The sequence below is a fragment of the Neovison vison genome, chromosome 2 (assembly GCF_020171115.1).
Source record: "Neovison vison isolate M4711 chromosome 2, ASM_NN_V1, whole genome shotgun sequence".
Taxonomy (NCBI): domain Eukaryota; kingdom Metazoa; phylum Chordata; class Mammalia; order Carnivora; family Mustelidae; genus Neogale; species Neogale vison.
In genome coordinates, this window is record NC_058092.1 from 86274828 (window position 1) to 86298142 (window position 23315).

At 45.1% G+C, this 23315-nt stretch overlaps 1 protein-coding gene across 2 annotated transcripts; it reads left to right on the forward strand.

The window, feature by feature from the left end:
• Window positions 1-5751: 5751 nt before the first annotated feature.
• Window positions 5752-9860, forward strand: GPR88 (G protein-coupled receptor 88). Of its 2 annotated transcripts, none has more exons than XM_044236454.1 (2): window positions 5752-6312; window positions 6711-9860. In XM_044236454.1, the coding sequence occupies exon 2, from the start codon at window positions 6780-6782 to the stop codon at window positions 7932-7934; it is 1155 nt and encodes a 384-aa protein (XP_044092389.1). In that variant the 5' UTR covers window positions 5752-6312; window positions 6711-6779; the 3' UTR covers window positions 7935-9860. The 2 variants fall into 2 exon arrangements, with proteins under 2 accessions (XP_044092389.1, XP_044092390.1); XM_044236455.1 differs by having other exon boundaries at window positions 5752-6307.
• The last annotated feature ends 13455 nt before the right edge of the window (window positions 9861-23315 follow it).

Here is a 23315-nt window from a genome sequence, read left to right on the forward strand (position 1 = left end):
TCTCCGAAAGCTGGCATGCTCGAGGCATCATGCTTAAAAGGCCCAAATGACAACAGCCTTATTTTAAACTTGCAGGTTTAAACCGGGGTGAACCTGGTAACCAGCTTCCCTCTACTGCCTACTGTCCGCTCTCTCCTTTTTCCTACCCTTCTGGGGTTCTGGTGGGACATGCGATCGCTCAGCTAGCATGGCTCCAGCTCCTCCTGCCGCAAGCAGCAGCCATGGGACTGAGGTTTTCACTATTTGGGGTGTAGGCTGAAGTGCTAGGTGAACTTTGCAGTTCCGGAGGCTGGCTGCCCCTCTTTCTTCTTTCCTCATCTCTGCCAGCTAGCATGTGATGGGGCAGTGGTGACATGATGTCATCCACGCAGACAAGGATAGCTCCCTAAGGCAGTGGTTCTCGAACTTTAACAAGCATCAGAGGCCCTCGGAGGCCTTGTTAGAACAGATCGCCGGGCCCCATCACCAGAAATTCTGATTCAGTGAGTCTGAATCATTTCTAACACGTTTCCAAGAGATGTTGATGCTGCTGGTCAGGGATCACACTTTGGAGACTCCTGTTCTAAGGGTTGGGGGAGCACTGAGGGGATCCCTGGGTTTCTCTATTACCTGGTGTAATAGATCTGCCTTCTACCTGCACTGTAAGAGATGAATCAGTTATTCATTTTTTGAACCCCCATGGTTTTGGGTCTCCCTGTTATATCAACTTTATATACTGGAGCTAATCCATGATACGGAATTTCAATTTAACCAAGGAAGGCAGTGCAATGTGGTGAATGGGTTTGAATCCCAGTTATGCTACTTTCCAGCTATGTGATCTTGGGCAAGTTGTTTAACTTACCAGTTTAAAAAAAAAAGTCATTTCCCAAATTATTTTTGTGACTCAGTTTTCTCATCTACTAAATGGATCCCGGGGGACAAGTTCACCCAGAGCTCACATGTCCTTTCTAGCCTGTGTTCATCCACAAGGACTCCAGAATTCCCTGCCCAGTGGCCAAGAACACACTTTCCTGACCTGCGTGGATCTCTGCTCTGGCTTTGTCCTTCTGATGGCTGATTCTGCCTTCCATCATAGGTCTGAGATGGTGCCAAGAAACAGCTATGTGAGAGGGGTGTGATTGGGACTCAGATGGACAGGCTGGAGTGTCCTATATCACACAGGTCCCTCTGGCATATAATGACAGAGCCAAGGGTCGGGAGAGAAGGGGATAGACTGTGGGACGGAGGCAAGTTTGCCAAGTAGTCCCATTCCAGGAGCATGGAACAATCTATGAATCTGAGAATTCTAAATTTGAGCCCAGCTTTCTGGTTGTTATGAAAATATATTTGTCAAGTTAGGAGAACAGAATATTATTTAACAGTTGGCTTGATTTATGATTTAAAAATACTTAGACATATAGCCTGTGGACTTATATCTGGACTCCCGCCCTGGCCTGTAAGTTTGGAGGTAAGCCTAGCTACCTTGTAGGTTGGACAGGAGGGCCAAATGAAACAATAGACAAAAAATCCTCAGAACGGGGCACGTGAGTGGCTCAGTGGGTTAAAGCCTCTGCCTTCAGCCTGAGTCTTGATCCCAGCGTCCTGGGATTGAGCCCCACATCGAGCTCTCTACTCAGCAAGGAGCCTGCTTCCCTTCCTCTCTCTCTGCTTGCCTCTCTGCCTGCTTGTGATCTCTGTCTGTCAAATAAATAAGTAAAATCTTGAAAAAAAAAATCCTCAGAACAATGCTGGGTACCTGCGGTATGTGCTCAGTGACGTTAGCAATGATGATGCTTACGATTCTCCTGAGCACAATACGGTCTTAGTTGAAAGAACTGAAGCATAATAGTGACATTTGCTCATTATTTCCTCCAACAAATATTGATTAAGGGTTTATTATGTGTCTGGCATTGTTCTGGGAGCCTCCAATAATGTGAGTAATCAATGCAAAGCTCCTATTTTCAAGGAATGTACATTAGAGTGGAGGGTGGGGAAACATAAAAATAGAATGTAACACCTGTGAAGTGATGTCTTTCAGTCTTAGAAAAATCGCTTTGGTTGGAAGGAGGTAAGATGGTAAGCAGATATCAATTAGGTGTTTGTTGGGATAATTTAGAAAAGAGGTGCTGGTTGTCTGATAGCAGATCATAATAACACAATGAATAGAATTCAGTGAACAGATTAAAAAAAATTACTGTGTTAGAATGAGGACACTTGGTGATTGATCGATACAGGGAGGAATCAAAAATGACAGCTGGGATTCTAAGTAAGGCATCAGGATAATGGTGATGCTGGTCCCCTGGACTGGAATATAGGAGAAGGAGAGATTGGTTTGGAAAGCAGAGGAGGGGATCCGTTCTGGACATTGGGGTTTTGAGATGGTCACAGAACACCTAAGTAGCCACACTGAGTAGGCAACTTTGCATATGGGTAGAAGTTAAGCCAGGTGGCGGCTGTCTCAGGGGTGAGATAGGATGCAAGCGTGGGGTGGGCACTGGCTGGGAGAAACCCAGCCCCTCTGCCAGGAGCCAGAGTGAGCTTGTGCAGGCGGCCTGAGAAGAAGAGGGAGCACAGGGGAATTTTCATTCGGTTGTGGTAAAACTGGCATTTTGAAACCAAGTGGAAGGAATGGGACAGGGTAGAGAGACTGGACATACCTCAGAAGGGTGGCTGAGGGGACAAGTTCCTGATGAGGGTAGGAGGAACGAGGCGGTCATGAAAACCACTTACCAAATGTTTCACCATGGGAAATAACCTGAAATCCTTTATATAGCCACCCATTCCCTGATTCAGTAATTATTTATGCACTACCGTCTACCTTCTACATGCCAGGCATAGTCCTGGTGCTGGGAATGAGCGAGAAACCTCCACTCTCACCCTATTTTATGTAAGTTCAATGGCTTCAAACAAAACCCACACAAATACAGATAAAAACTTGCCCCCTGGTGCACCAGGGCTGCAGAAGTCATGGTCTTCACAGAAACCTGAGTGAATGAAAGGTGTGAAAGCCTCTCAGCAGAGGATTTTGCTCATTCCCAGAGGCATCTCATAAGGCAGCAGCTGGGCCCGGGAACCTGGAATTCAAATACTGCCTTGGTGTGAGAGGAAATTTTTATTTACTCATTTGAAAAATTTTTTAAAGATTTTATTTATTTATCTGACAGACAGAGATCACAAGTAGGCAGAGAGGCAGGCATGGGGGTGGGGGGTGGGGGGTGGAAAGCAGGCTCTGAGCGGAGCAGAGAGCCCAACTCTCGATCCCAGGACCCTGGGATCATGACCCGAGCTGAAGGCAGAGGCTTTAACCCACTGAGCCACCCAGGCTCCCCTATTTTAAAAATTTATTGAAGAGGGCGCCTGGGTGGCTCAGTGGGTTAAGCCGCTGCCTTCGGCTCAGGTCATGATCTCAGGGTCCTGGGATCGAGGCCCACATCGGGCTCTCTGCTCAGCAGGGAGCCTGCTTCCTCCTCTCTCTCTGCCTGCCTCTCTGCCTGCTTGTGATCTCGCTCTGTCAAATAAATAAATAAAATCTTTAAAAAAATTATTGAAGAGAGTGTCTTTTTTCCACTGTATATTTTTTCCTGCTTTGTCAATTATTTGACCATAGAGTTGACGGTCCATATCTGGGCTCTACCCCAATGTTTATAGCAGCAATGGCCAAGGTCGCCAACTGTGGAAAGAACCAAGATGCCCTTCAACGGATGAATGGATAAGGAAGATGTGGTCCATATACACTATGGAGTATTATGCCTCCATCAGAAAGGATGAATACCCAACTTTTGTATCAACATGGACAGGACTGGAAGAGATGATGCTGAGTGAAATAAGTCAAGCAGAGGGAGTCAATTATCATATGGTTTCACTTATTTGTGGAGCATAAGAAATAACACGGAGGACATAGAGAGATGGAGAGGAGACGGGAGTACAGGGAAATTGGAGGGGGAGATGAACCATGAGAGACTGTGGACTCAGAAAAACAACCTGAGGGTTTTGAAGGGGCAGGGGTGGGAGGTTGGGTGAGCCTGGTGGTGGGTATTATGGAGGGCACATATTGCATGGGGCACTGGGTATGTGCATAAATAATGAATTCTGTTACACTGAAAAAAAATTAAATAAAAAAATTTTAAAAAATATTTTACTTATTTATTTGACAGAAAGAGACCACAAGCAGGGCGAGCAGGAGAGGGAGAAGCAGGCTCTGCTGAGCAGGGATGTTGGACTCCATCCCAGGACTCTGGGATCATGACCTGAGCCGAAGGCAGGTGCTTAACCGATTGAGCCACCCAGGAGGCCCAAGAGGAAATTTTTATCTCAACAACAAAGTTTAACTCTAAATAATTAGAGGACTCTCTTGAATGGCTGCTGTGTTTAATGTACTCAGAGGCTCAATAAAGACAAATGACTACAGGCAGAGGACAATGGCAAATTCTCTTCAACATCAATGAACTTGATATCTGAACCTCTCAGTCCTCGGAAGAGCAAATCTCTGGTTTTTCTCTTTAATCCCCTAGCTCAACTCATTCCACTTAATTACTGCCTATAAGGGCTAAACCCATCAAGTCAGGCTTAGCACAAACCCCATTAGAGTTGTTAGCGGTCATTACTTGACACCATTCTTTGAAAGGGAGAGGGGAAAGCTGAGGGAGAGTGTCTTGCACTCCATTCCTGAAATGTTGCCCTATGGACAGCCGGGAAAGGGTTCAGACTGTAGGACAGAGGACTACATCACACGTTAGGCAGAGTACGCATGTTTCTACAAGAATGTTACATTTATGTGTGGGGATTCACAGAAAGTTTGAAAAGAAAGGCCTTGAAGTCACTGAGTGAAAGCTTCTTTTTTGACAAGATGACATAAACGACCCATCACAAGGCTGGTTGGTAGATGCTCAACTTAGAACTCGGTGTCCTGAAACCTGACGGAGCATTTTTTTTTTCAATATAGATTTTTTTTTAAAAGATTATTTATTTATTTGACAGAGATCACAAGTAGACAGAGAGGGAAGCAGGGGGGGGGGAAGCAGGCTCCCCACTGAGCAGAGAGCCTGATGTGGGGCTCGATCCCAAAACCCTGGGACCATGATCCCAGCCGAAGGCGGAGGCTTTAACTCACTGAGCCACCCAGGTGCCCCCTCACCAAGCATTTTTTCCATTAGGCCAGGTTACCATATTCCATACTGAGTTCAGTTTTCAGATAAATGATTTTCACAGTGAAAATTAATTTATTGGGGGGGTAGGAGGGAAGGATGGCTTTTATGGAAAATTTCCCATGCGGAATGATTAAATAAGAATCTGTGTCAAATTAATTTCCAACATTTGACTGCAAATCTCCACCCAAGATCACAGAATAAAAAGTTCTCAAACAAAGGGCCATCTTTGTCATTGACGCTGTGGATTATTCAGGTTTCTTTCTATCTCCAGCACCTACTTTTAACTTGACCATTTCATCTTTACCCTCTAACCCTTTCATTCCTGAACACAAGCCAAACTCTGGAAAGGAGTTTGATGATGAGAATAAAATCAAAATGATGACTTAAATGGAGATTTGGGGGATTTTCTGTGGATAATTGTCCCACCTTAGCACAGAAAAAATGAATTTCATTTAGAATACAAAGTAATTCTCCCAGCAAGTGTGAGATGGAAGAGATCAGTCCTGGGTACTGGGAGTATGTTCATCCCTTGGAAAAATCTTGCCCACAGAAGGCATGAGGCTAGGATGAAATATATTAGGAGCATATTAAATTTTATTTGAACACGGGTGAGAAGGGGGAAAAAAGGAAAGAAAAATGAAGCAGGGTGAAAAATAAGGTGATTGAGAGAAAGAGAGAAAAGACAAGACAGAGAAACTTGTTAATTACAGGACTTTCTGAACAAGATATTTTTTTTCCTTTCACAAGATAGAAGCTATTGAATAATTCATGCCAAGCGTGGAAAGGCTGCCTTTTCCCTGGGTGATGTATAACTGAGCACGAGAGAGCTTCGTGTGGGTTCACCACATCAGGCACCACTCTTGCTTCTCCAGCTCAGCTTCTGCTTCTGCTTCTGCAGCCAAGCATCTCTGCTTCTGCTCCCTGCCTGCCTGCCCTTCTGGGCTTGCAGCCTGCCACTTGACTTTCCCCAGCCCTGCTGCCAGCTGAGAAGTCTCCCTGCAGCTGCTGATTTCTGCCTAGGACCATGTGTGTGGATGCTGCTTGGGAGAAGCCAGCTCTGGCTCCTGGCACTGATCCCAGCTGAGTTTCTCCTGTTGATTTTGGGACCACAGATGCTGCTGTGAGGAGGTATTTCCCGGCATCCCTGCCTCTGTTACTGCCAGCTAAGGATCAGCCCCAAAGTAAGGTACGCCCCTCAACCCCTCTCCCCTGGCATTTTCCGCAGCTGGGATATCTCTGCTTTGTCCTGGAAACTAGGGGCTCTATCTGGCAATATTCCCAACTGTGTGCGCGCGTGCATGTGCATGTGTATGTGTATGTGTGTGTGTGTGCATGCATGAGTGTTTGGGGGGAGAAGAGGAGACTCTTGGTATTGCTCTCTCCGGAGCTTGGGCTTCCCTGGTGCCTGCCGAATGCAAAGAGGCCTTTTCCCTGGCACTGGAGACATTTCCGAGGCAGGCACCTGTCATCTGCCACCCCCGTCCTCCTCGAGCTCCCTCTCTCCCCCTCCCCCAGCCCATTATTCTGCTTCAGCCTTTTGTGTCGGTGGCAGAGGCTGAAGGGATGTCTCTGCCCTCCCCGCAGGCGGGTGTCAGGATGGGCCACGCTGTGAGAAGCTGATGCTAGCACGCGAGGTGTGAAGAGTTGGCCAGAATGACCAACTCCTCCTCCACGTCCACCTCCTCCACCACCGGGGGATCGCTGTTGCTGCTCTGCGAGGAAGAGGAGTCGTGGGCGGGCCGGCGCATCCCCGTGTCCCTTCTGTACTCGGGCCTGGCCATCGGGGGCACGCTGGCCAACGGGATGGTCATCTATCTCGTGTCGTCCTTCCGAAAGCTGCAGACCACCAGCAACGCCTTCATCGTGAACGGCTGCGCGGCGGACCTCAGCGTCTGCGCCCTCTGGATGCCGCAGGAGGCGGTGCTCGGGCTCCTGCCCACCGGCTCGGCGGAGCCCCCCGCGGACTGGGACGGCGCCGGCGGCAGCTACCGCCTGCTGCGGGGCGGGCTGCTAGGCCTGGGGCTCACCGTGTCCCTCTTGTCCCACTGCCTAGTGGCCCTGAACCGCTACCTGCTCATCACCCGGGCGCCTGCCACCTACCAGGCGCTGTACCAGCGGCGCCACACGGCCGGTATGCTGGCGCTCTCCTGGGCTCTCGCCCTGGGCCTCGTGCTGCTGCTCCCGCCCTGGGCGCCGCGCCCCGGCGCCGCGCCCCCGCGCGTCCACTACCCGGCCCTGCTGGCCGCCGCGGCGCTGCTGGCGCAGACGGCGCTGCTGCTGCACTGCTACCTGGGCATCGTGCGCCGCGTGCGCGTCAGCGTCAAGCGGGTCAGCGTCCTCAACTTCCACCTGCTGCACCAGCTGCCCGGCTGCGCCGCCGCCGCCGCCGCCTTCCCTGGCGCCCCGCACGCGCCGGGCCCCGGGGGTGCGGCGCACCCCGCGCAGGCCCAGCCCCTGCCCCCCTCGTTGCACCCGCGGCGGGCGCAGCGGCGTCTCAGCGGCCTGTCGGTGCTGCTGCTCTGCTGCGTCTTCCTGCTGGCCACGCAGCCGCTGGTGTGGGTGAGCCTGGCCAGCGGCTTCTCGCTGCCCGTGCCCTGGGGCGTGCAGGCGGCCAGCTGGCTCCTGTGCTGCGCGCTGTCCGCGCTCAACCCGCTGCTCTACACGTGGAGGAACGAGGAGTTCCGGCGCTCCGTGCGCTCCGTCCTGCCGGGCGTCGGCGACGCGGCGGCCGCCGCCGCTGCCGCCACGGCCGTGCCCGCGGTATCCCAGGCGCAGCTTGGCACCCGCGCCGCCGGCCAGCACTGGTGACCCGGCCAGGGCCCGCGGGAAACAGGGATGCCGGCTTCCAGCGTCCTTGGTCGGCATCGCCTCCTGCCCTTGTAAAGTACCCCCTGTCTGAACGAAGACTCCTGCAGGCCAAGCCCGATAAATCGGTGCGAAGATTTCGCCTTTGACCCCAGTGGAATACCTGGGAACCGAGGTCTCTCCCTAAATGGGGTCCCCGAAGTCACTTTGAACAGCCACCTGGTTTTTAGCCTTTGTTTCTGTGTTTTAGAGAAACCCTAAAGTCGAAACACCGGAAACTTCAAGAACTTGCTACCCTGACATTTTAAAAGAACAGGTTAATTTATTTCAGCACTGTTTTTGAAAAGAGCTTTGATAACGTATTACCGTTCCCACCTTCATCGTCTTATAATATAGACGAAGCGCCTCGAGTGTGCATAAGCCAAAGGAAGTAATATTGATGAAGGAAATAAGATATAAGAAGTATTTAAAAAGTAACTTATCTTTGATGATGCTTCTCTTATGATTTGGCCTTTGTATGAACCCGGAGAATGAAGCCACAGACGTGCATACCAGTAGGAGCTGCCATTAAGACTTCAAACCCTTTATTCTTAAAAGGGTTTTTATAAAGTCAAATCATTGCTGAATGAGATAGAATCTTAGCCAGTGAGAAAAGAGAAAACAGATCTATTACTTTACACCTGTTTTTGCACTTCTAAGAGTGAACATTGGCATTAGGTGTTAAAGTGAAAATTTCCCCTTGTGCTGATTGATGGTCTGAGCCAGCCATGGAATTTTGAAAACAAATAAGGAGGTTATCTGTTTTAGGTACCAGTTTCATGTTTTTATAGCATGCACACTTGTTGCTACCTTCATTTTGTAATCAGTTTACTTGCCTTATGAGTGTGATTGCAGCTTTGAACACTCTGTACTATAATGGTTGCTAAGGAGAATAAGTCCTTCTGTTTTCTCTTTAACATTTAAAATATCTCAATGCACATGATATAATTAAACACTAATGATACCATGACTGCATAGCTAATCTTAGCTGCTATTGCATGCTCCTAGATGCTAGAACTTACTGGGCATGTGGTATATATTAAAGCAATACCCATTAGACAAGGACATTTTACTTCTTCCAGATACCAGAAGAAGTGACCTTCAATTACTTGAAAAGAGACACGGAGATACCCTGGCTACTTACGGTTCTTGTCTTGACCCAATTTATGACCCAGTTGGGACTTGATCTTGCAAATGGAACCACAGTCAGGAGGGATCAATAATGGTGGTTTTGGCTCTGCAAGGCAGTCTGTGTTCTTTTAGGGTTTAGACAAGCCACACATTAGAACGCAACATTGTTTTTTAAGTAGTTCTTATATATATTACCTTGACACTTGACATTAATACTGTGTCTGTTGAAGCAGGTGTAACAAACTCAGTTCTATACAGCAAACAGTTCAAATGGGAATCTGTTTTGAAATGTATGATTTGAGGCTTGTCTTCGGTTTACTAAATTTATTTAGAAATGGATGAAACACAAAATCATGTGAGATCACTTTATAAAATTAAAATGGGAAAAAAGTAATTTAAGATAACCGTCTATTAGCATTATGACTGCTAACTACATCAGAGCTGGGGCTGAACCTCAATTAACTGTGAGGTTCAGAACAAAAACAGCTTACTTTGTCGCACTCTTGAACATCGTTAAGTTGGGACAGTGGGAACCTGTGTGCATTTGAATAATTATGGGAGTTGCAGGAAACTTAGACATGTTTGTAGGAAAACAAAACAAATATGTTCATTACCAATAATAGGTCAGCAGTCATTTTACTAATCTCTCCCCTTTGTGCATGTATCATTTCTCTCACACTAAGGTTTCATCTATTCCCATTTTCCTTGATTCAAATATTTAACTATGATTCAAATGTTTAATTAAAGTTCAAACAACTATTTCTCTGAGTTTTTTTCTTCTGTCTCTGGTCTTCTTGACTACCTCCCTGAGAACACTGTAACAGAGGATACCACCAAAGCACCAGTGATGAGAGTCACTTCCTTGTTCCTCCTTTATTTAATTTTATTTTTAGTTTCTCAAATTATTTCTAACTTATATAATTAAATAGGGTTGTATGCCAGCATTAAAAAGAAATAGGTATGATTTCCTTTCTGTAAGCATAACTGAATTGGGGAATAGGTTACAAAAACAACAGAGCTGAAGATTTTCCTTTGGGTGAGCAGGACTTGGGGGGGACACTTTCCTAAATCTCTACCAAAGAGATCTTCTTTGAATCGGGCCTTTATTTTCATTTCTCACTGTGGATGTTGTCGATGATTTCTCCTGCCAATCCCCAGAGCATTTGCCACACATAAAAACTTAGCTTTTCAGGTACCTGGCATCTTCCAATGTTTCTGGTTAACACTGGGAACTATCTTAGGCTGGCTCATTGCCATTTGGGAGACCTACTTTAGGTCACATTTACTGGTAATTAACTCCGCAGGCCTGATTCACTTTTAATTTCCAAGTAGCAATGATGTGTCTAAAAATGCCTTACTAGGGCAATAGCTGGAGTGTTGGAGTTATTGCTTTTACAAATTAAGTTAATGGAGATTGTGTTCTTATTTAAATGAAACCGCATATTATCCACTCAGGAATAAAACATCCTAATTGCTGTTGTGGGCTGCCCTACTTTGCTTTTTATACTTTATTTTTCCTTTAGGTGTATGCCTCTTCAGACACATAGCACCTGCTGTCCACCCCACCCCCAGGCCCCTTGTACCTGAATGGCTAAATTCTAGGATGTCACCGAGATTACCACTTGCACTTCTCTCCTTCTACAATGAAGTGTTTTTTCATAAAAAATAATTCTGTTGTACAAAGGCATCCACAGATGGTTTTTGTTTTAAACACCACAGGGCTTTAACTCTCTGACCAGACCCCTTGAAAAAATTTGCTCACCAAGAGAATGTAGGTCTGCTCTAGCCTCCTGGCTCAGGGCATCCCCTTTCTTCTGATGACAATCATATAGGTCAAATTCATTGTTCCATGTGTAAACTTTATTCCGTTCCCTCGGGCCTCAGACAATGCTTATCTGGTTCTTTGGCAGTCCTAGGAGCTGACGTGACAAAGACATCGTGGCATACATTTAAATTCAAGAACATTGAGAAAAAATTATAGATGGCGCTTCCTTTCAGAGGCCTGCCTTTTTTTTTTTTAAGATTTTATTTATTTATTTGATAGCAATCACAAGTAGGAAGAAAGGCAGGCAGAGAGAGAGGAGGAAGCAGGCTCCCTGCTAGCAGAGAGCCCAATTCAGGGCTCGATGCAGGGCTCAATCCCAGAACCCTGGGATCATGTCCTAAACCGAAGACAGAGGCTTTAGCCCACTGAGCCACCTAGGCTCCCCCAGAGGCCTGCCTTTAATGTTTGTGGGTTGTGGGGCAAGAATGGAGTTCCAGATGGGAGTTCTTGGTCTGTAGGAACAAGGTAGGGGTGGGGGGACCCTTTCTTTCTCCCTCTACTCTCCCTTCTCATACCTTTAGGGGGTCTCATGCATATGTGAGCAGCCTCAGCCCACGGGTCAAAGCTCTGCCTGCATCTACCCCTCAAGCTACCCCCTGCCCACCTCTAGAATTTCATGGTGCCCACAGAGGGGGAGAGCGTGTCCTAGAGGTGGCCTCAAGACAGGTAGGCAGAAAATTCCTGGGCTCCAGGCACCATACCAGGACTTACGAAGAAGCTCAAGCTCAGATGGGGGCCTTTCCTTGGGACTCCTTTCCCTGTGGAAAGGAGAGTGACCCGAGGAGGGTGGGAGCAGGCCCTTTAAAGCATGAGATCCAGGTTGGGACCCATGTATCTCAAGTCTGAGGTGGGTACCACTTTCACATAGGTCCTCCTCAAGTAGCCTCTCCTAGCTCCTCCCACTGGCAGGAGTTCCTTAAACCAGGTGCTCCCGGGGACTGAATTCTATGAGACCTGATGCTGCAGGAGCATGTTGAGGAGGGAGTGGGAAGGTTGGATGCATACGGGGGGTGGATTATACAGTTGCCTTAGCCTGTGTGTCCTTTTGCAGATTTTCATGATGAAATTTGAAAAAAGCAAAGCCAAACTCGGAAAAAAGAAAGATGAAAAGGAAGAAGGAAGTGAAAAAAGTAAAGAAAGAAAAGTAATTAATGTGCCTAAGGTCAAGTAGCAATTAGATAGAAAAATGGGGGTGTGAGTCTTTTGTTTGACTCCATAGCATGGGAAGTCACCACTGTGCTATAGGATAAAATCAGAAGTTTTTAATCAGGTGTGGAATTCCCTCCATGGTGTGACTATTCCCCAATTTCCCCAATCTTCTTTTTCTCCTATTTGCATCCTTTGCTATAGCCTAGGTGGTCTTTGCCATGTTCTGTGTCTGACACTTTTTCATTCAAAGTCCTTCCTGGAGTGTCCTTGAATCTCATCACTTACCCAATCCCCATTCTTCCTTCCAAGAAGGTTCACTGAGGTTCTAGCTTCTCATTAAAGCCCTGCACATTGCCCTGACCACTGCCCCTACATCCCAGCCATAATCTCTGCTTCCACAGAATTCCTGTGCTGTGTTATTTTCACCCTGTGTTCGCTTGTATCATCTCTGACGTAATGTGTGTTGTCTTCAAAACTGGTTTCTTTTTCATTCCTTTGCTTTTCTTTTTTTTTTGAGCAAATCCTGTCTTCTATCTTTTAGTAAGTGGTTACCTGAAATATACTAGATAATTAATATATTTTTCTAGTTAAGGACAGTAATTTTAAAAGGAAAAAAGAGGGGTGCCTGGGTGGCTCAGTGGGTTAAAGCCTCTGCATTTGGCTCAGGTCATGATCTCAGGGACCTGGGATCGAGCCCTGCATCGGGCTCTCTGCTCGGCAGGGAGCCTGCTTCCTCCTCTCTCTGTCTACTTGAGATCTCTGCCTATCAAATAAATAAATAAAATCTTTAAAAAAAATAATAAAAGGAAAAAAGATCTGGTTCTTCCCCTTGCGTGTGTATTTTTCTTTTACTGAAATTGACCGAAGAATAAATCACATTTCTTAACTCCTATCTTGCCAAAAGATATCCCAGAGTAGTAATATGGGACTATGAGCCATGTGTATAAATCACAAACTGTTGGTCCTGTCATCTGGGGGAGATTTATACTCCTGTTATGCAAGTTCTGTTCATATTCTGAACAAATATCAGTAATTATACATAGTGATTTTGCAGGGACTTGCATAGAAAAGCTGTGTATTTTTTATTTCTAAAATCCTTTGACATTGCTAATCAGTGACTGTGCCATTTTGTTGGATTTCTGGAGAAATAACCGTGGGAAGGTCTTTTCCTGTCTTGTCGGTTCACTGAATGGTACACCTGGAGAACGTCCAATCCAGATCCTTGCCTTTTTTTTTTTTAAATTTTTAATTAACATAAAATGTAGTATTTGTTTCAGGGGTACAGGTCTGTGAATGATCAGTCTTACACAAGTCATAGCATTCGGCATAGCATATACCCGCCCCAGTGTCGATCACCCAGCCACCCTATTCTTCCTCTCCACCCCCCAACAAGCCTTAGTTTATTTCCCGAGATTATGAGTCTCTTATGGTTTGTCTCCTTTCCTGGTCCATCATGTTTCATTTTTTCCCTTCCTATACCCCACAACCCTCCACCCTGCCTCTCAAATTCCTCATATAAGAGATCATATGATAATTGTCTTTCTCTGATTGACTTATTTTGCTTAGCATAATACCCTCTAGTTCCATCCACATCATTGCAAATGGCAAGATTTTGGGTTCTTTGATGGCTGCATAGTATTCTATTATACACACACACACACACACACACACACACTTCTTCTTTATCCATTCATCTGTTGATGGACGTCTAGGATCTTTCCATAGTTTGGCTATTGTGGACATTGCTGCTATAAACATCTGGGAGCACGTGCCCCTTTGGATCACTACATTTGATCTTTAGGGTAAATACCCAGTAGCGCGATTGCTGGGTCATAGGGTAGCTCTATTTTCAACTTTTTGAGGAACCTCCATATTGTTTTCCAGAGTGGCTGCACCAGCTTGCATTCCCACTAACAGGGTAGGAGGGTTTCCCCTTTCTCTGCATCCTCGCCAACATCTGCCATTTCCTGACTTGTTAATTTTAGCCATTCAAATTTAGCCATAACAAATTAAACTTGTTAATTTTAGTCACACATAGCCTGACTGGTGTGAGGCGGTATCTCATTGTGCTTTTTTGTATTTCCCTGAAGCTGAGTGATGTGGAGCACTTCTTCATGTGTCTGTTGGTCATCTGGATGCCTTCTTTGCAGAAATGTCTGTTCATGTCCTCTGCCCATTCCTTGATTGGATTATTTATTCTTTGGGTGTTGAGTTTGATAAGTTCTTTATAGATTTTGGAATACTAGCCCATTACCTGATATGTCATTTTATGGGAGAAGATATTACTCCCATTCTGTCGGGTGTCTTTTGGTTTTGTTGACTGTTTCCTTTGCTGTGCAAAAGCTTTTGGTCTTGATGAAGTCCTAATAGTTCATTTTGCCCTTGCTTCCCTTGCCTCTGGTGCTTTTCTAAGAAGAAGTTGCTGCGGCTAAGGTTGAAGAGGTTACTGCCTGTGTTCTCCTCAAGGATTTTGATGGATTCCTGTCTCACACTGAAGTCTTTCATCCATTTTGAGTCTATTTTTGTGTGTGGTGTGAGGAAATGGTCCAGTTTCATTCTTCTGCATGTGGCTGTCCAATTTTCCCAACATCATTTGTTGAAGAGACTGACCTTTTTCCATTGGACATTCTTTCCTGCTTTGTTGAAGATTAGTTGACCCTAGAGTTCAGGGTCCATTTCTGGGCTCTCTATTCTGTTCCATTGATATATGTGTCTATTTTTGTGCCAGTAACATACTATCTTGATAATTTCAGCTTTGTAATAGAGCTTGTAATCTGGAACTGTGATGCTGCCAACTTTGGTTTTCTTTTTCAATATTCCTCTGGCTATTTGGGGTCTTTTCTGGTTCCATATAGATTTTAGGATTATTTGCTCCATTTCTTTGAAAAATGTTGATGTTATTTTGATAGGGATTGCATTAATTGCTTTAGGTAGCATAGACATTTTCACAATATTTGTTCTTCCAATCTATGAGCATGGAAAGTTTTTCTATTTCTTTGTGTCTTCCTCAAATTCTTTAATGAGAACTTTACAGTTTTCTGACTACAGATTCTTTGCCTCTTTGGCTAGGTTTATTCCTAGGCATTGTACAGTTTTGGTACAATTGTAAATGGGGGTGACTCCTTAATTTCTCTTTCTTCTGTCTTGCTCTTGATGTATAGAAATGCAACTGATTTCTGTGCACCAATTTAATATCCTGACACTTTACTGAATTCCTGTATGAGTTCTAGCAGTTTTAGAGTGTAGTCTTTTGGGTTTTCCACAAAAAGTACCATATCATCTGCAAAGAGTGAGAGTTTGAATTCTTCCTTGCTGATTTGGATGCCTTTTATTTCTTTTTGTTGTCTGAATGCCAAGGCTAGGACTTCTAGTACTAAGTTGAATAGTAGTGGTGATAGTGGACATCCCTGTCATGTTCCCAACCTTAGGGGAAAAGCTCTCAGTTTTTCTCCATTGAGAATGATATTTGCTGTGGGTTTTTCATAGATGGCTTTGATGATATTGAAATATATACCCTCTGTGCCTACACTGTGAAGAGTTTTGATCAAGAAAGGATGCTGTACTTTGTCAAATCCTTTTTTAGCATCTATTGAGAGTATCATTGGTTCTTGTTCTTTCTTTTATTAATGTATTGTATCACATTGATTGATTAAAATTTGCATTTGTGACCATCTGTTTTTGTTATCTGCTTTGTGGACTCAAAGAAAACAGCCTTCCACTTGTCTCAATTTCTTCCTGTCCTGCAAAGTCCTTCCTGTCCAGGCAAACAAGCATCCCCAGCAAAGGTTCTGCCTTCCTGTGGCAGGGGACCCTTTCATGTTCTCCAGATCCACTGGCCCACCATTCCTGGTAGGCTGGGTCCATGCAGGCCCGTGGCCACAGGGGGGAACAGTGTCAGCTCCCCGGGGCCCAGTGAGACCATTGAGGCAAGGACCACAACCAGATGAGGAGACTGAGACCGTGAAAACACCACACCCTCCCGCACAGGCCTGTGGTCTACCTTAGGTCATTCATCCCTTGCATACTGACCACTTCCTTAGGCCCACTGCCCAGCCCCCCATAACCAGAATTTTTTACAACGTGATATAGAATGAAATGGAGTAAGGCCTATGAAGTAAAGTCAAGTGTTTTCGGTTTTTTTTCAAGATTTTATTTATTTATTTGACAGAGAAAGAAAAAAAAAAAAAGAGGAAAGAATGTGAGTAGGCTGGAGACTAGAACAAACCCATGTGCTAGATTTAGGGTATATTTTGATCTGTTAGAAGACACTGTATCCCAAAATTTTAAGAAAAGAACAACCTATATGTATACAAAAAATAAGGTTACGTATAATGAAGGGTTAGAATATGACAATAACAGTGAAAATTTAAAAAGATTTTTAAAAAGATATTATAAGATAAAATCGTTTTTAAAAGTTAAAATAGGGGGCGCCTGGATGGCTCAGTGGGTTAAAGCCTCTGCCTTCAGCTCAGGTCATGATCTCAGGGTGCTGGGATCGAGCCCCGCATCGGGCTCTCTGCTCAGCAGGGAGCCTGCTTCCTCCTCTTTCTCTGCCTGCTTCTCTGCCTACTTGTGATCTCTGTCTGTCAAATAAATAAATAAAATCTCTCTCTAAAAAAAAAAGTTAAAATAGGAAAGAGGAAAAAATTTAAAAACAGAATAGAATAAGAATGAAATAAAATTTTAAAAATTTAACTTTGAAAGACTAAAGAATCATGGGAAAAGAACCATCAATTCTATGTGTTGCATTCCCCCAGCATGGCGTTTTGCGGTTCTCATTGATCAGTGAACTTGGTCTTAGGAGGATGTTCTTGTGGATCTTCTTGGGGAGGGGTCTGTTGCAGTGATTCTCAAATATCTTTGCCAGAGGCAGAATTGCACTGCCCTTGCCAGGGTGCAGGCTGAGTAACCTGTTCAGGTTCACTCTTGGAAGCTTTTGTTCCCCAAACGTTTTCCGTAGAGCTCTGGAGGTCAGAAATGACAATGGCGCCCTCTCAATCTCTGGCCTGGAGGAGCCAAAAGCTCGGGGCCATACTCTCCAAACCACCCTCAGAGAAAGCAGTTAATCCCTTCCGTCTCCCTGGTCTCTGGCTGCGCTCTGTTCTTACCCAGCCTGCGACTGAGCATTTCTATCTCTGGCGCACAGCCCCATTTGAAGTCTCCAAACCCCCCAGATTCCTGCCGTGGGCTCCTATGCTGCTCCTCCTGGAGGAGAAAGGTGAGTTTCCCCGGATCTGCCACTTGTGGGGTGCCTGCTCGGAGAACAGTGGTCTCCCAGTGTCTCAGATAATGGGTTAAGATAAGGCCAATCTGAAAGCTCACTCCTCGGCTCTGTCTCTGTAGCTGGCTTCCTTGCTCTGATGCCTGGGAGCTCTGCCATGTTCAGACACTCCTAGTCTTTCTGTGACTCCGAGGGAGCTCAGGCCACACTGTCCCCGCGAGCGCTCCACCCCTCTGGAGCAATGTCCCTCAGTGGAGCAGACTTCTAAAAGTTCTGATTTTGTGCTCTGCTGCTCTCGCAGGCCAGTAAGTGGCTGACAGAGGGTCCCTGCCCCACCCCATCCCCACCCCCAAGGCTCTATATTCCCATATATTGTCTCAGATTCATTTCTCTGCAGGTCCTACCTTCCAGAAAGTGGTCGCTTCAGCATTCCTAGAATTGCTGCTCTTCTTCTCTTCAATCTCCTGTTGAGTTTGTACGTGTTCAGAATGGTTTGATAACTATCTAGCTGAACTCCTGGGACTGGATGAAATTTCCATTTCCTACTCCTGCACCAGCTTGCTCCTCCCCCCCGCTTGCTATTTTTATTAGACAGAATGTGCTTTAGTTTTTGATCTTTTCTCTTCTCTGGTAGTAGGAAACTATGTAGCATCATTTGTATGGTAATGCTGTAACAGATACACTTTTTTTTTAAGAGTTTATTTATTTATTTGACAGACAGTATTCCAAGTAGGCAGAGATAGAGGGAGGCAAGCAGGCACCCCACCAAGCAAAGAGCCCGATGCGGGGCTCCATCCGAGGATTCTGGGATCATGATCCAAGCCAAAGGCAGAGGCTTTAACCCGCTGGGCCACCCAGGTGCCCCAACAGATACACTTCTTTTAGCCAAATGAAAGTTTTATGAAATGTCAATGTGGTTGAATTAAAAAACTTGCCCTTATGAAAGTTTTGCTACTTGAAAATAAGTTTTTTAAATTTTTTTTATAAATTTCCTTAAATTTGTAAGATATGGAAACATAGGAGAAATTATATTACCATAGTTTCACTTCTCAAAGATTATCACTCTTTCTAAAAAAAATATTTTTGAAGATTTTATTTATTTATTTATTTGAGAGACAGAGAGAGAGAGCGCATGAGCAGGGAGGGAGGGGCAGAGGGAGGGAGGGAGGCTGATGCAGGGCTCAATCCCAGGACCCTGGGGTCATGACCTGAGCTGAAGGGAGACACTTAACCAACTGAGCCACCCAAGTGCTCCAAGATTACCGTTCTTAACATTTTACTTTACTTATCCACTCTTTTAAAAATTTATTTTCCTCTTGCACTTAATTATACATAATTACAGCCAGAAAGTACATGCTGACATATATTTTTAAAAAGTGTAAACAAAAGAAAGATGTTGTAAAGAGGAACCTAGTGACAGATAACTATTTACCACTTGTGCCTGTAACAGTTAGAATATCTTCACTACAAGGCACCTGGGTGGCTCAGTTAAGTGTCTGACTCGTGTTCCCAGTTCAGGTCGTGATCTCAGGGTCGTAAGATCGAGCCCTGCGACAGGCTCTGGGCTGGATTTGGAACCTGTATGAGATTCTCTCTCTCTTTCTCTCTATGCCCCTACCCCTGCTTGCAGGCGCTCTCTCTCTCAAAAGAGAGATAGTGAGAGAGGTCGTTACCTCACGTGACAGACTACCTAGCTAAAACTGGCTTACACAATGATGACATTTCATCATCAGAAATGAAAAATCTGCCGGTAGGTGATTCTATAACTTGTTCAATAGTATCCTGACGTCTTCAAAGTTCTTTGCATCCTACTCTGTTGACCTCACTGTTGTTGCTTTATGGTTCCAAAGTGGCTGGGGTGATCACAGGATAGGACAGAAGAGAGGGAAAAAGGCTTTCCTTGCTTGTCTCTCTTTTTCATAAGAGAGGAAACTTCATGAAGGTCTCCAAAGGACTTCTCTCAAAAGGCTAGAAGTAGGTCTCATGGCCACCCCTAAAGGAAGCTGAGCGCTGAAAATCTGGCATGAAAAAAAAAAACTATGAGAAGTCTATCCAGTGCTTGTCAATGCACGTGATGGACGGTTTGCCGTCTGTGCTGCTTTCTACCTACTTGGCGGATCTTACCACTTTTTCAGAACTTAAAGCTGACTTGCAGGTTAAAATCAGTAACAATTTCCAGGGTCTAGAAGTCATCTATTTTAAGTCTGTTGTGCTGAAATAGGATCTTCTGTGACCCTTATTACTTAGCTTCTTGACAGTGAGCAGATGGAGTGTGTGAAAAACTGCAGTCTACCAGGCCTCTTCCTGTCTCTGTCCCTCTCACAGTGGTTTTCTCCTGCTGTGGGCAGAGCAGGGCAGAAGGCCAGAGCAGCCTCCCGGGGCTTCCTCAGACAGCAGGACCGATGCACTGGGATTGTTTCCAGATCATGGTCAGAACATACTGGGGTCTGGAGGTGGCCAGGAAATAGCACCCCTCTTCACTCGCTGACCATGTGATAAGGAAGAACAGGAAGTGTACAAAGGGTGAAGGTCATCATCATCTCCATAATGAGAAAGGCTACATGGGAGGATGCAAGTTAATGTGAGCGCCCGGACTCCCCCCTGACCCATGTAGTCCTTCAAATAAGCAGGTCAATGACCTCTCACTGGTCCGGGTGGAGAGAGGAGGCCAAACAGATCACCGTTGTTACATTATTGCCTATTCACTAGGTAATTCAGTCCACCTGCAAGAGGTAGATAAAGAGAGGCAGCAAGACCAGCCAACATGTTTTCTCTTGGAGACCAGATGGATGACAAGAAGGCATTTGCCTCCAAAAGTATAGACCTTATGATATCGAAACAGGGTGCCCTCAGGAGGGGCAGGCCGATGATGGTGGAGTCACCCAGATGAGCCATGGATCTGCTTTCTGTCTGCGTTTATCAACTAAAGGAAATCCACCCTCATTTCTGGCAATAGGTGAACTGCCAATTGTATCAGGGAGTATTAGGCAGGTGCTATTTTAAATGAGACATGAAATGCAAACTTCAGGTGTAAGCGAGTGCAGGATCTAGATCTGGGAAAGAATAATTTCTGCCGTATTCTGAAGTACCACTGAAGGAGGAGACGCTCAGCTTGGGAAGAGGAGACCTTATGGAAAAATAAGGTTCTTTTTACATATCTGAAAGGTTGTCAAGCAGAGTAATAATGCCAGCTTCCGTTTACTGATAACATACTGATAACTGGACTATGTACTTGAGAACGCGTCACCTTATCTGATTGTCACAATAGCATAAAACAGGCATTGTAACTCCTTTTTAGAGTTGAAAATGCTGAATCTTTGAGAGGTAGACTTGCTCAAGGTTGCCCAACCGGCAAAGGAAAGAGCTGACAATTGACCTTGAGTCTGGCTGACTCCAAAGCCTGGGCTTGGAGACACAGCACACGGTTGCAGGGGAGGGAGAAAACATGTGTGGTGTGCAGTTCTAGAGGTAAAATTTGGCTTAGTGGGTGGGAGATAGATTTCAGTTTAATATGAGAAAAAACTTTGTCTCCATTATAGGTGCTCGAAATAGTATGGGCTTTCTTAGAAAACTGTGATTTTCTTAACACTTGAGGAATTCAAGTAGGGTGTGGAGGACTAACTCTGGAAAGGATTTCTGTATTATGTGGGAAGTTTTATCAGATCAACTCTGAGATGCCTTTCAAATAGACTTTCTAGGATTATATAATATTTCTTCTGCGTGGAGGTGACAAAATCTTTGTTGCCCTGGGCTTATCACTTTTCCAGTGATAGTCAGAAGGAATGTGTTGGGCAAAAAACTTTACCCATGACAGCCAATAGAATAGAAGAACAAGGTTGGGTGACCCCTTCTTGGAACGTGAATATGCCACATTTTTGGTGACTTTACTCTCTATCTGGTATTCTCTCTTGGTCTGCTCTTTGTTCCCACTTCGTTCTCAACCTCTCTTTTATGGAATCTAGGCTGAAACAAGTACATTATACTTAAAATTACTCGGGCTAAGGGCGCCTGGGTGGCTCAGTGGGTTAAGCCGCTGCCTTCGGCTCAGGTCATGATCTCAGGGTCCTGGGATAGAGGCCCGCATCGGGCTCTCTGCTCAGCAGGAAGCCTGCTTCCCTCTCTCTCTCTGCCTGCCTCTCCATCTACTTGTGATTTCTCTCTGTCAAATAAATAAATAAAATCTTTAAAAAAAAAATTACTCGGGCTAAATAGCAAGGCTGTATGGGCTACATATGTCACTTAAGAACTTGTGTAAGCATGACACTTGAAGACTTTTTTTTTTCTTTTTTTTTTTTTTAAAGATTTTGTTTATTGGTCAGAGACAGAGGGAGAGAGAGCAAGCGAGCACAGGCAGACAGGCAGGCAGAGGCAGAAGCAGGCTCCCTGCCGAGCAAGGAGCCCGAAGTGGGACTCGATCCCAGGACCCTGGGATCATGACCCGAGCCGAAGGCAGCTGCTTAACCAACTGAGCCACCCAGGCGTCCCGAAGACTTTTTTTTTAATGAGTGGAGCAGATAGAGATTGTTTGGATGAGGGATGAGCTACTGCTGCGTTCCAAGTGAAAGCTACCTTTGATGAAAATTCCTGGTTTAGTTTCTCATGTGACAAAGTCCCAAACAGATTTTAACCAAAGTCTACTTGTATGTTTAGACCTGGCACAGCAAACTGACAATCTGGCTCCTTTTAATGTTTTGACACAATGAAAGAGAAAGACTGAAGTACTAAAAGTTGCCAATACAAAAGCTTAGTACTGAGCTATTTTGGATTTGTTGAAGACTAATAATAGACTGTAGTGTATATAATCTAAAATCTTTAGAAATGGTGCTTTCCAACTTACTTGAACAAAAAATTTGAAACTCCTCAATTTATAAGCACTGGGATTTCCTGGTATGAGAAGACGGAAATGATGCCACTTACCTTCTTGTTTTACTAAAAGCAAATATGGCTTTCCTTATTATCTTCATCATTGTTGTCATGGCCATCATTATCTTCATCATCATGGGGCACCATCAAAAATTATTTACCAACAGGGGCTGCCTGGGTGGCTCAGTGGGTAAAGCCTCTGCCTTCAGCTCAGGTCATGATCTCGGGGTCCTGGGACTGAGTCCCGCATTGGGCTCTCTGCTAGCCGGGGAGCCTGCTTCCTCCTCTCTCTCTCTCTCTCTCTCTGCTTGTGATCTCTCTCTGTCAAATAAATAGAATCTTTTTAAAAAATTATTTACCAGCAGCTCAACGCAGAACATTGAGTTACATATAAATTAGCTTTTTCTGTTTAGCAAACTACCCCCCAAACTGTGATTTAAAACAACAAACACTGATTGGCTCAGGATTCTGTGGGTTAGAAAAGTGGATGGAGTCCTTTGAGTTCTTCTTCTGGTCTGCTGAACCCACTCTTGGGTCTGCTGTCAGCTGGTAGTCCATGGTCGGCACACCTGTCTGACATTTGAGTAGTTAACTGTTGGCTGGGCTAGCAGTTGGATGACTGGGTTAGGCCAGGCTTGTTCCCCTGATGGTGATCTCAGTGTCACGTGTCTGCTTCTGCTACATTTGCTAATGTGCACTGACCGAAGCAAGTGATAGGGCCAACCCAGATTCAAGGGGTGGAAGAATAGAATCCATTTCTTGGTGGGACTGTCTTCAAAGTCACATTGCAACAGTGTAGATACTAGCAGGGAGAGGATTTGTGGCCTTTTTTTGCGATGGACCCTACTTACTAACACATCATTTTTGTTCCTAAAGGTTCTCAGAATCTCACTATGGAGCTAGAACATAGGTATGAACAAGTAACTAGCTCCCTGAAGTATATGTGCCAATAAAGTAGAACAGAGCAGGGAATGATCCATGAGGTTGGGATTGCTTCACCGACAATGTGGGATTTAAAAGAATGTAGGTGAGGAAAGGTATGACGACTACAGAGGAAGGTAGCAAAGACATTGTATTAGTTTTTTGTTGTTGCCCTAAAAGCTACCAGAAGTTTGGTGGCGTACATTAACTCAAGTCTATTATTTAAAGTTCTGCA

Excerpts from the sequence above, each read along its gene's own strand:
- GPR88 (XM_044236454.1), top strand. The coding sequence starts at position 6,780 with ATGACCAACTCCTCCTCCACGTCCACCTCCTCCACCACCGGGGGATCG.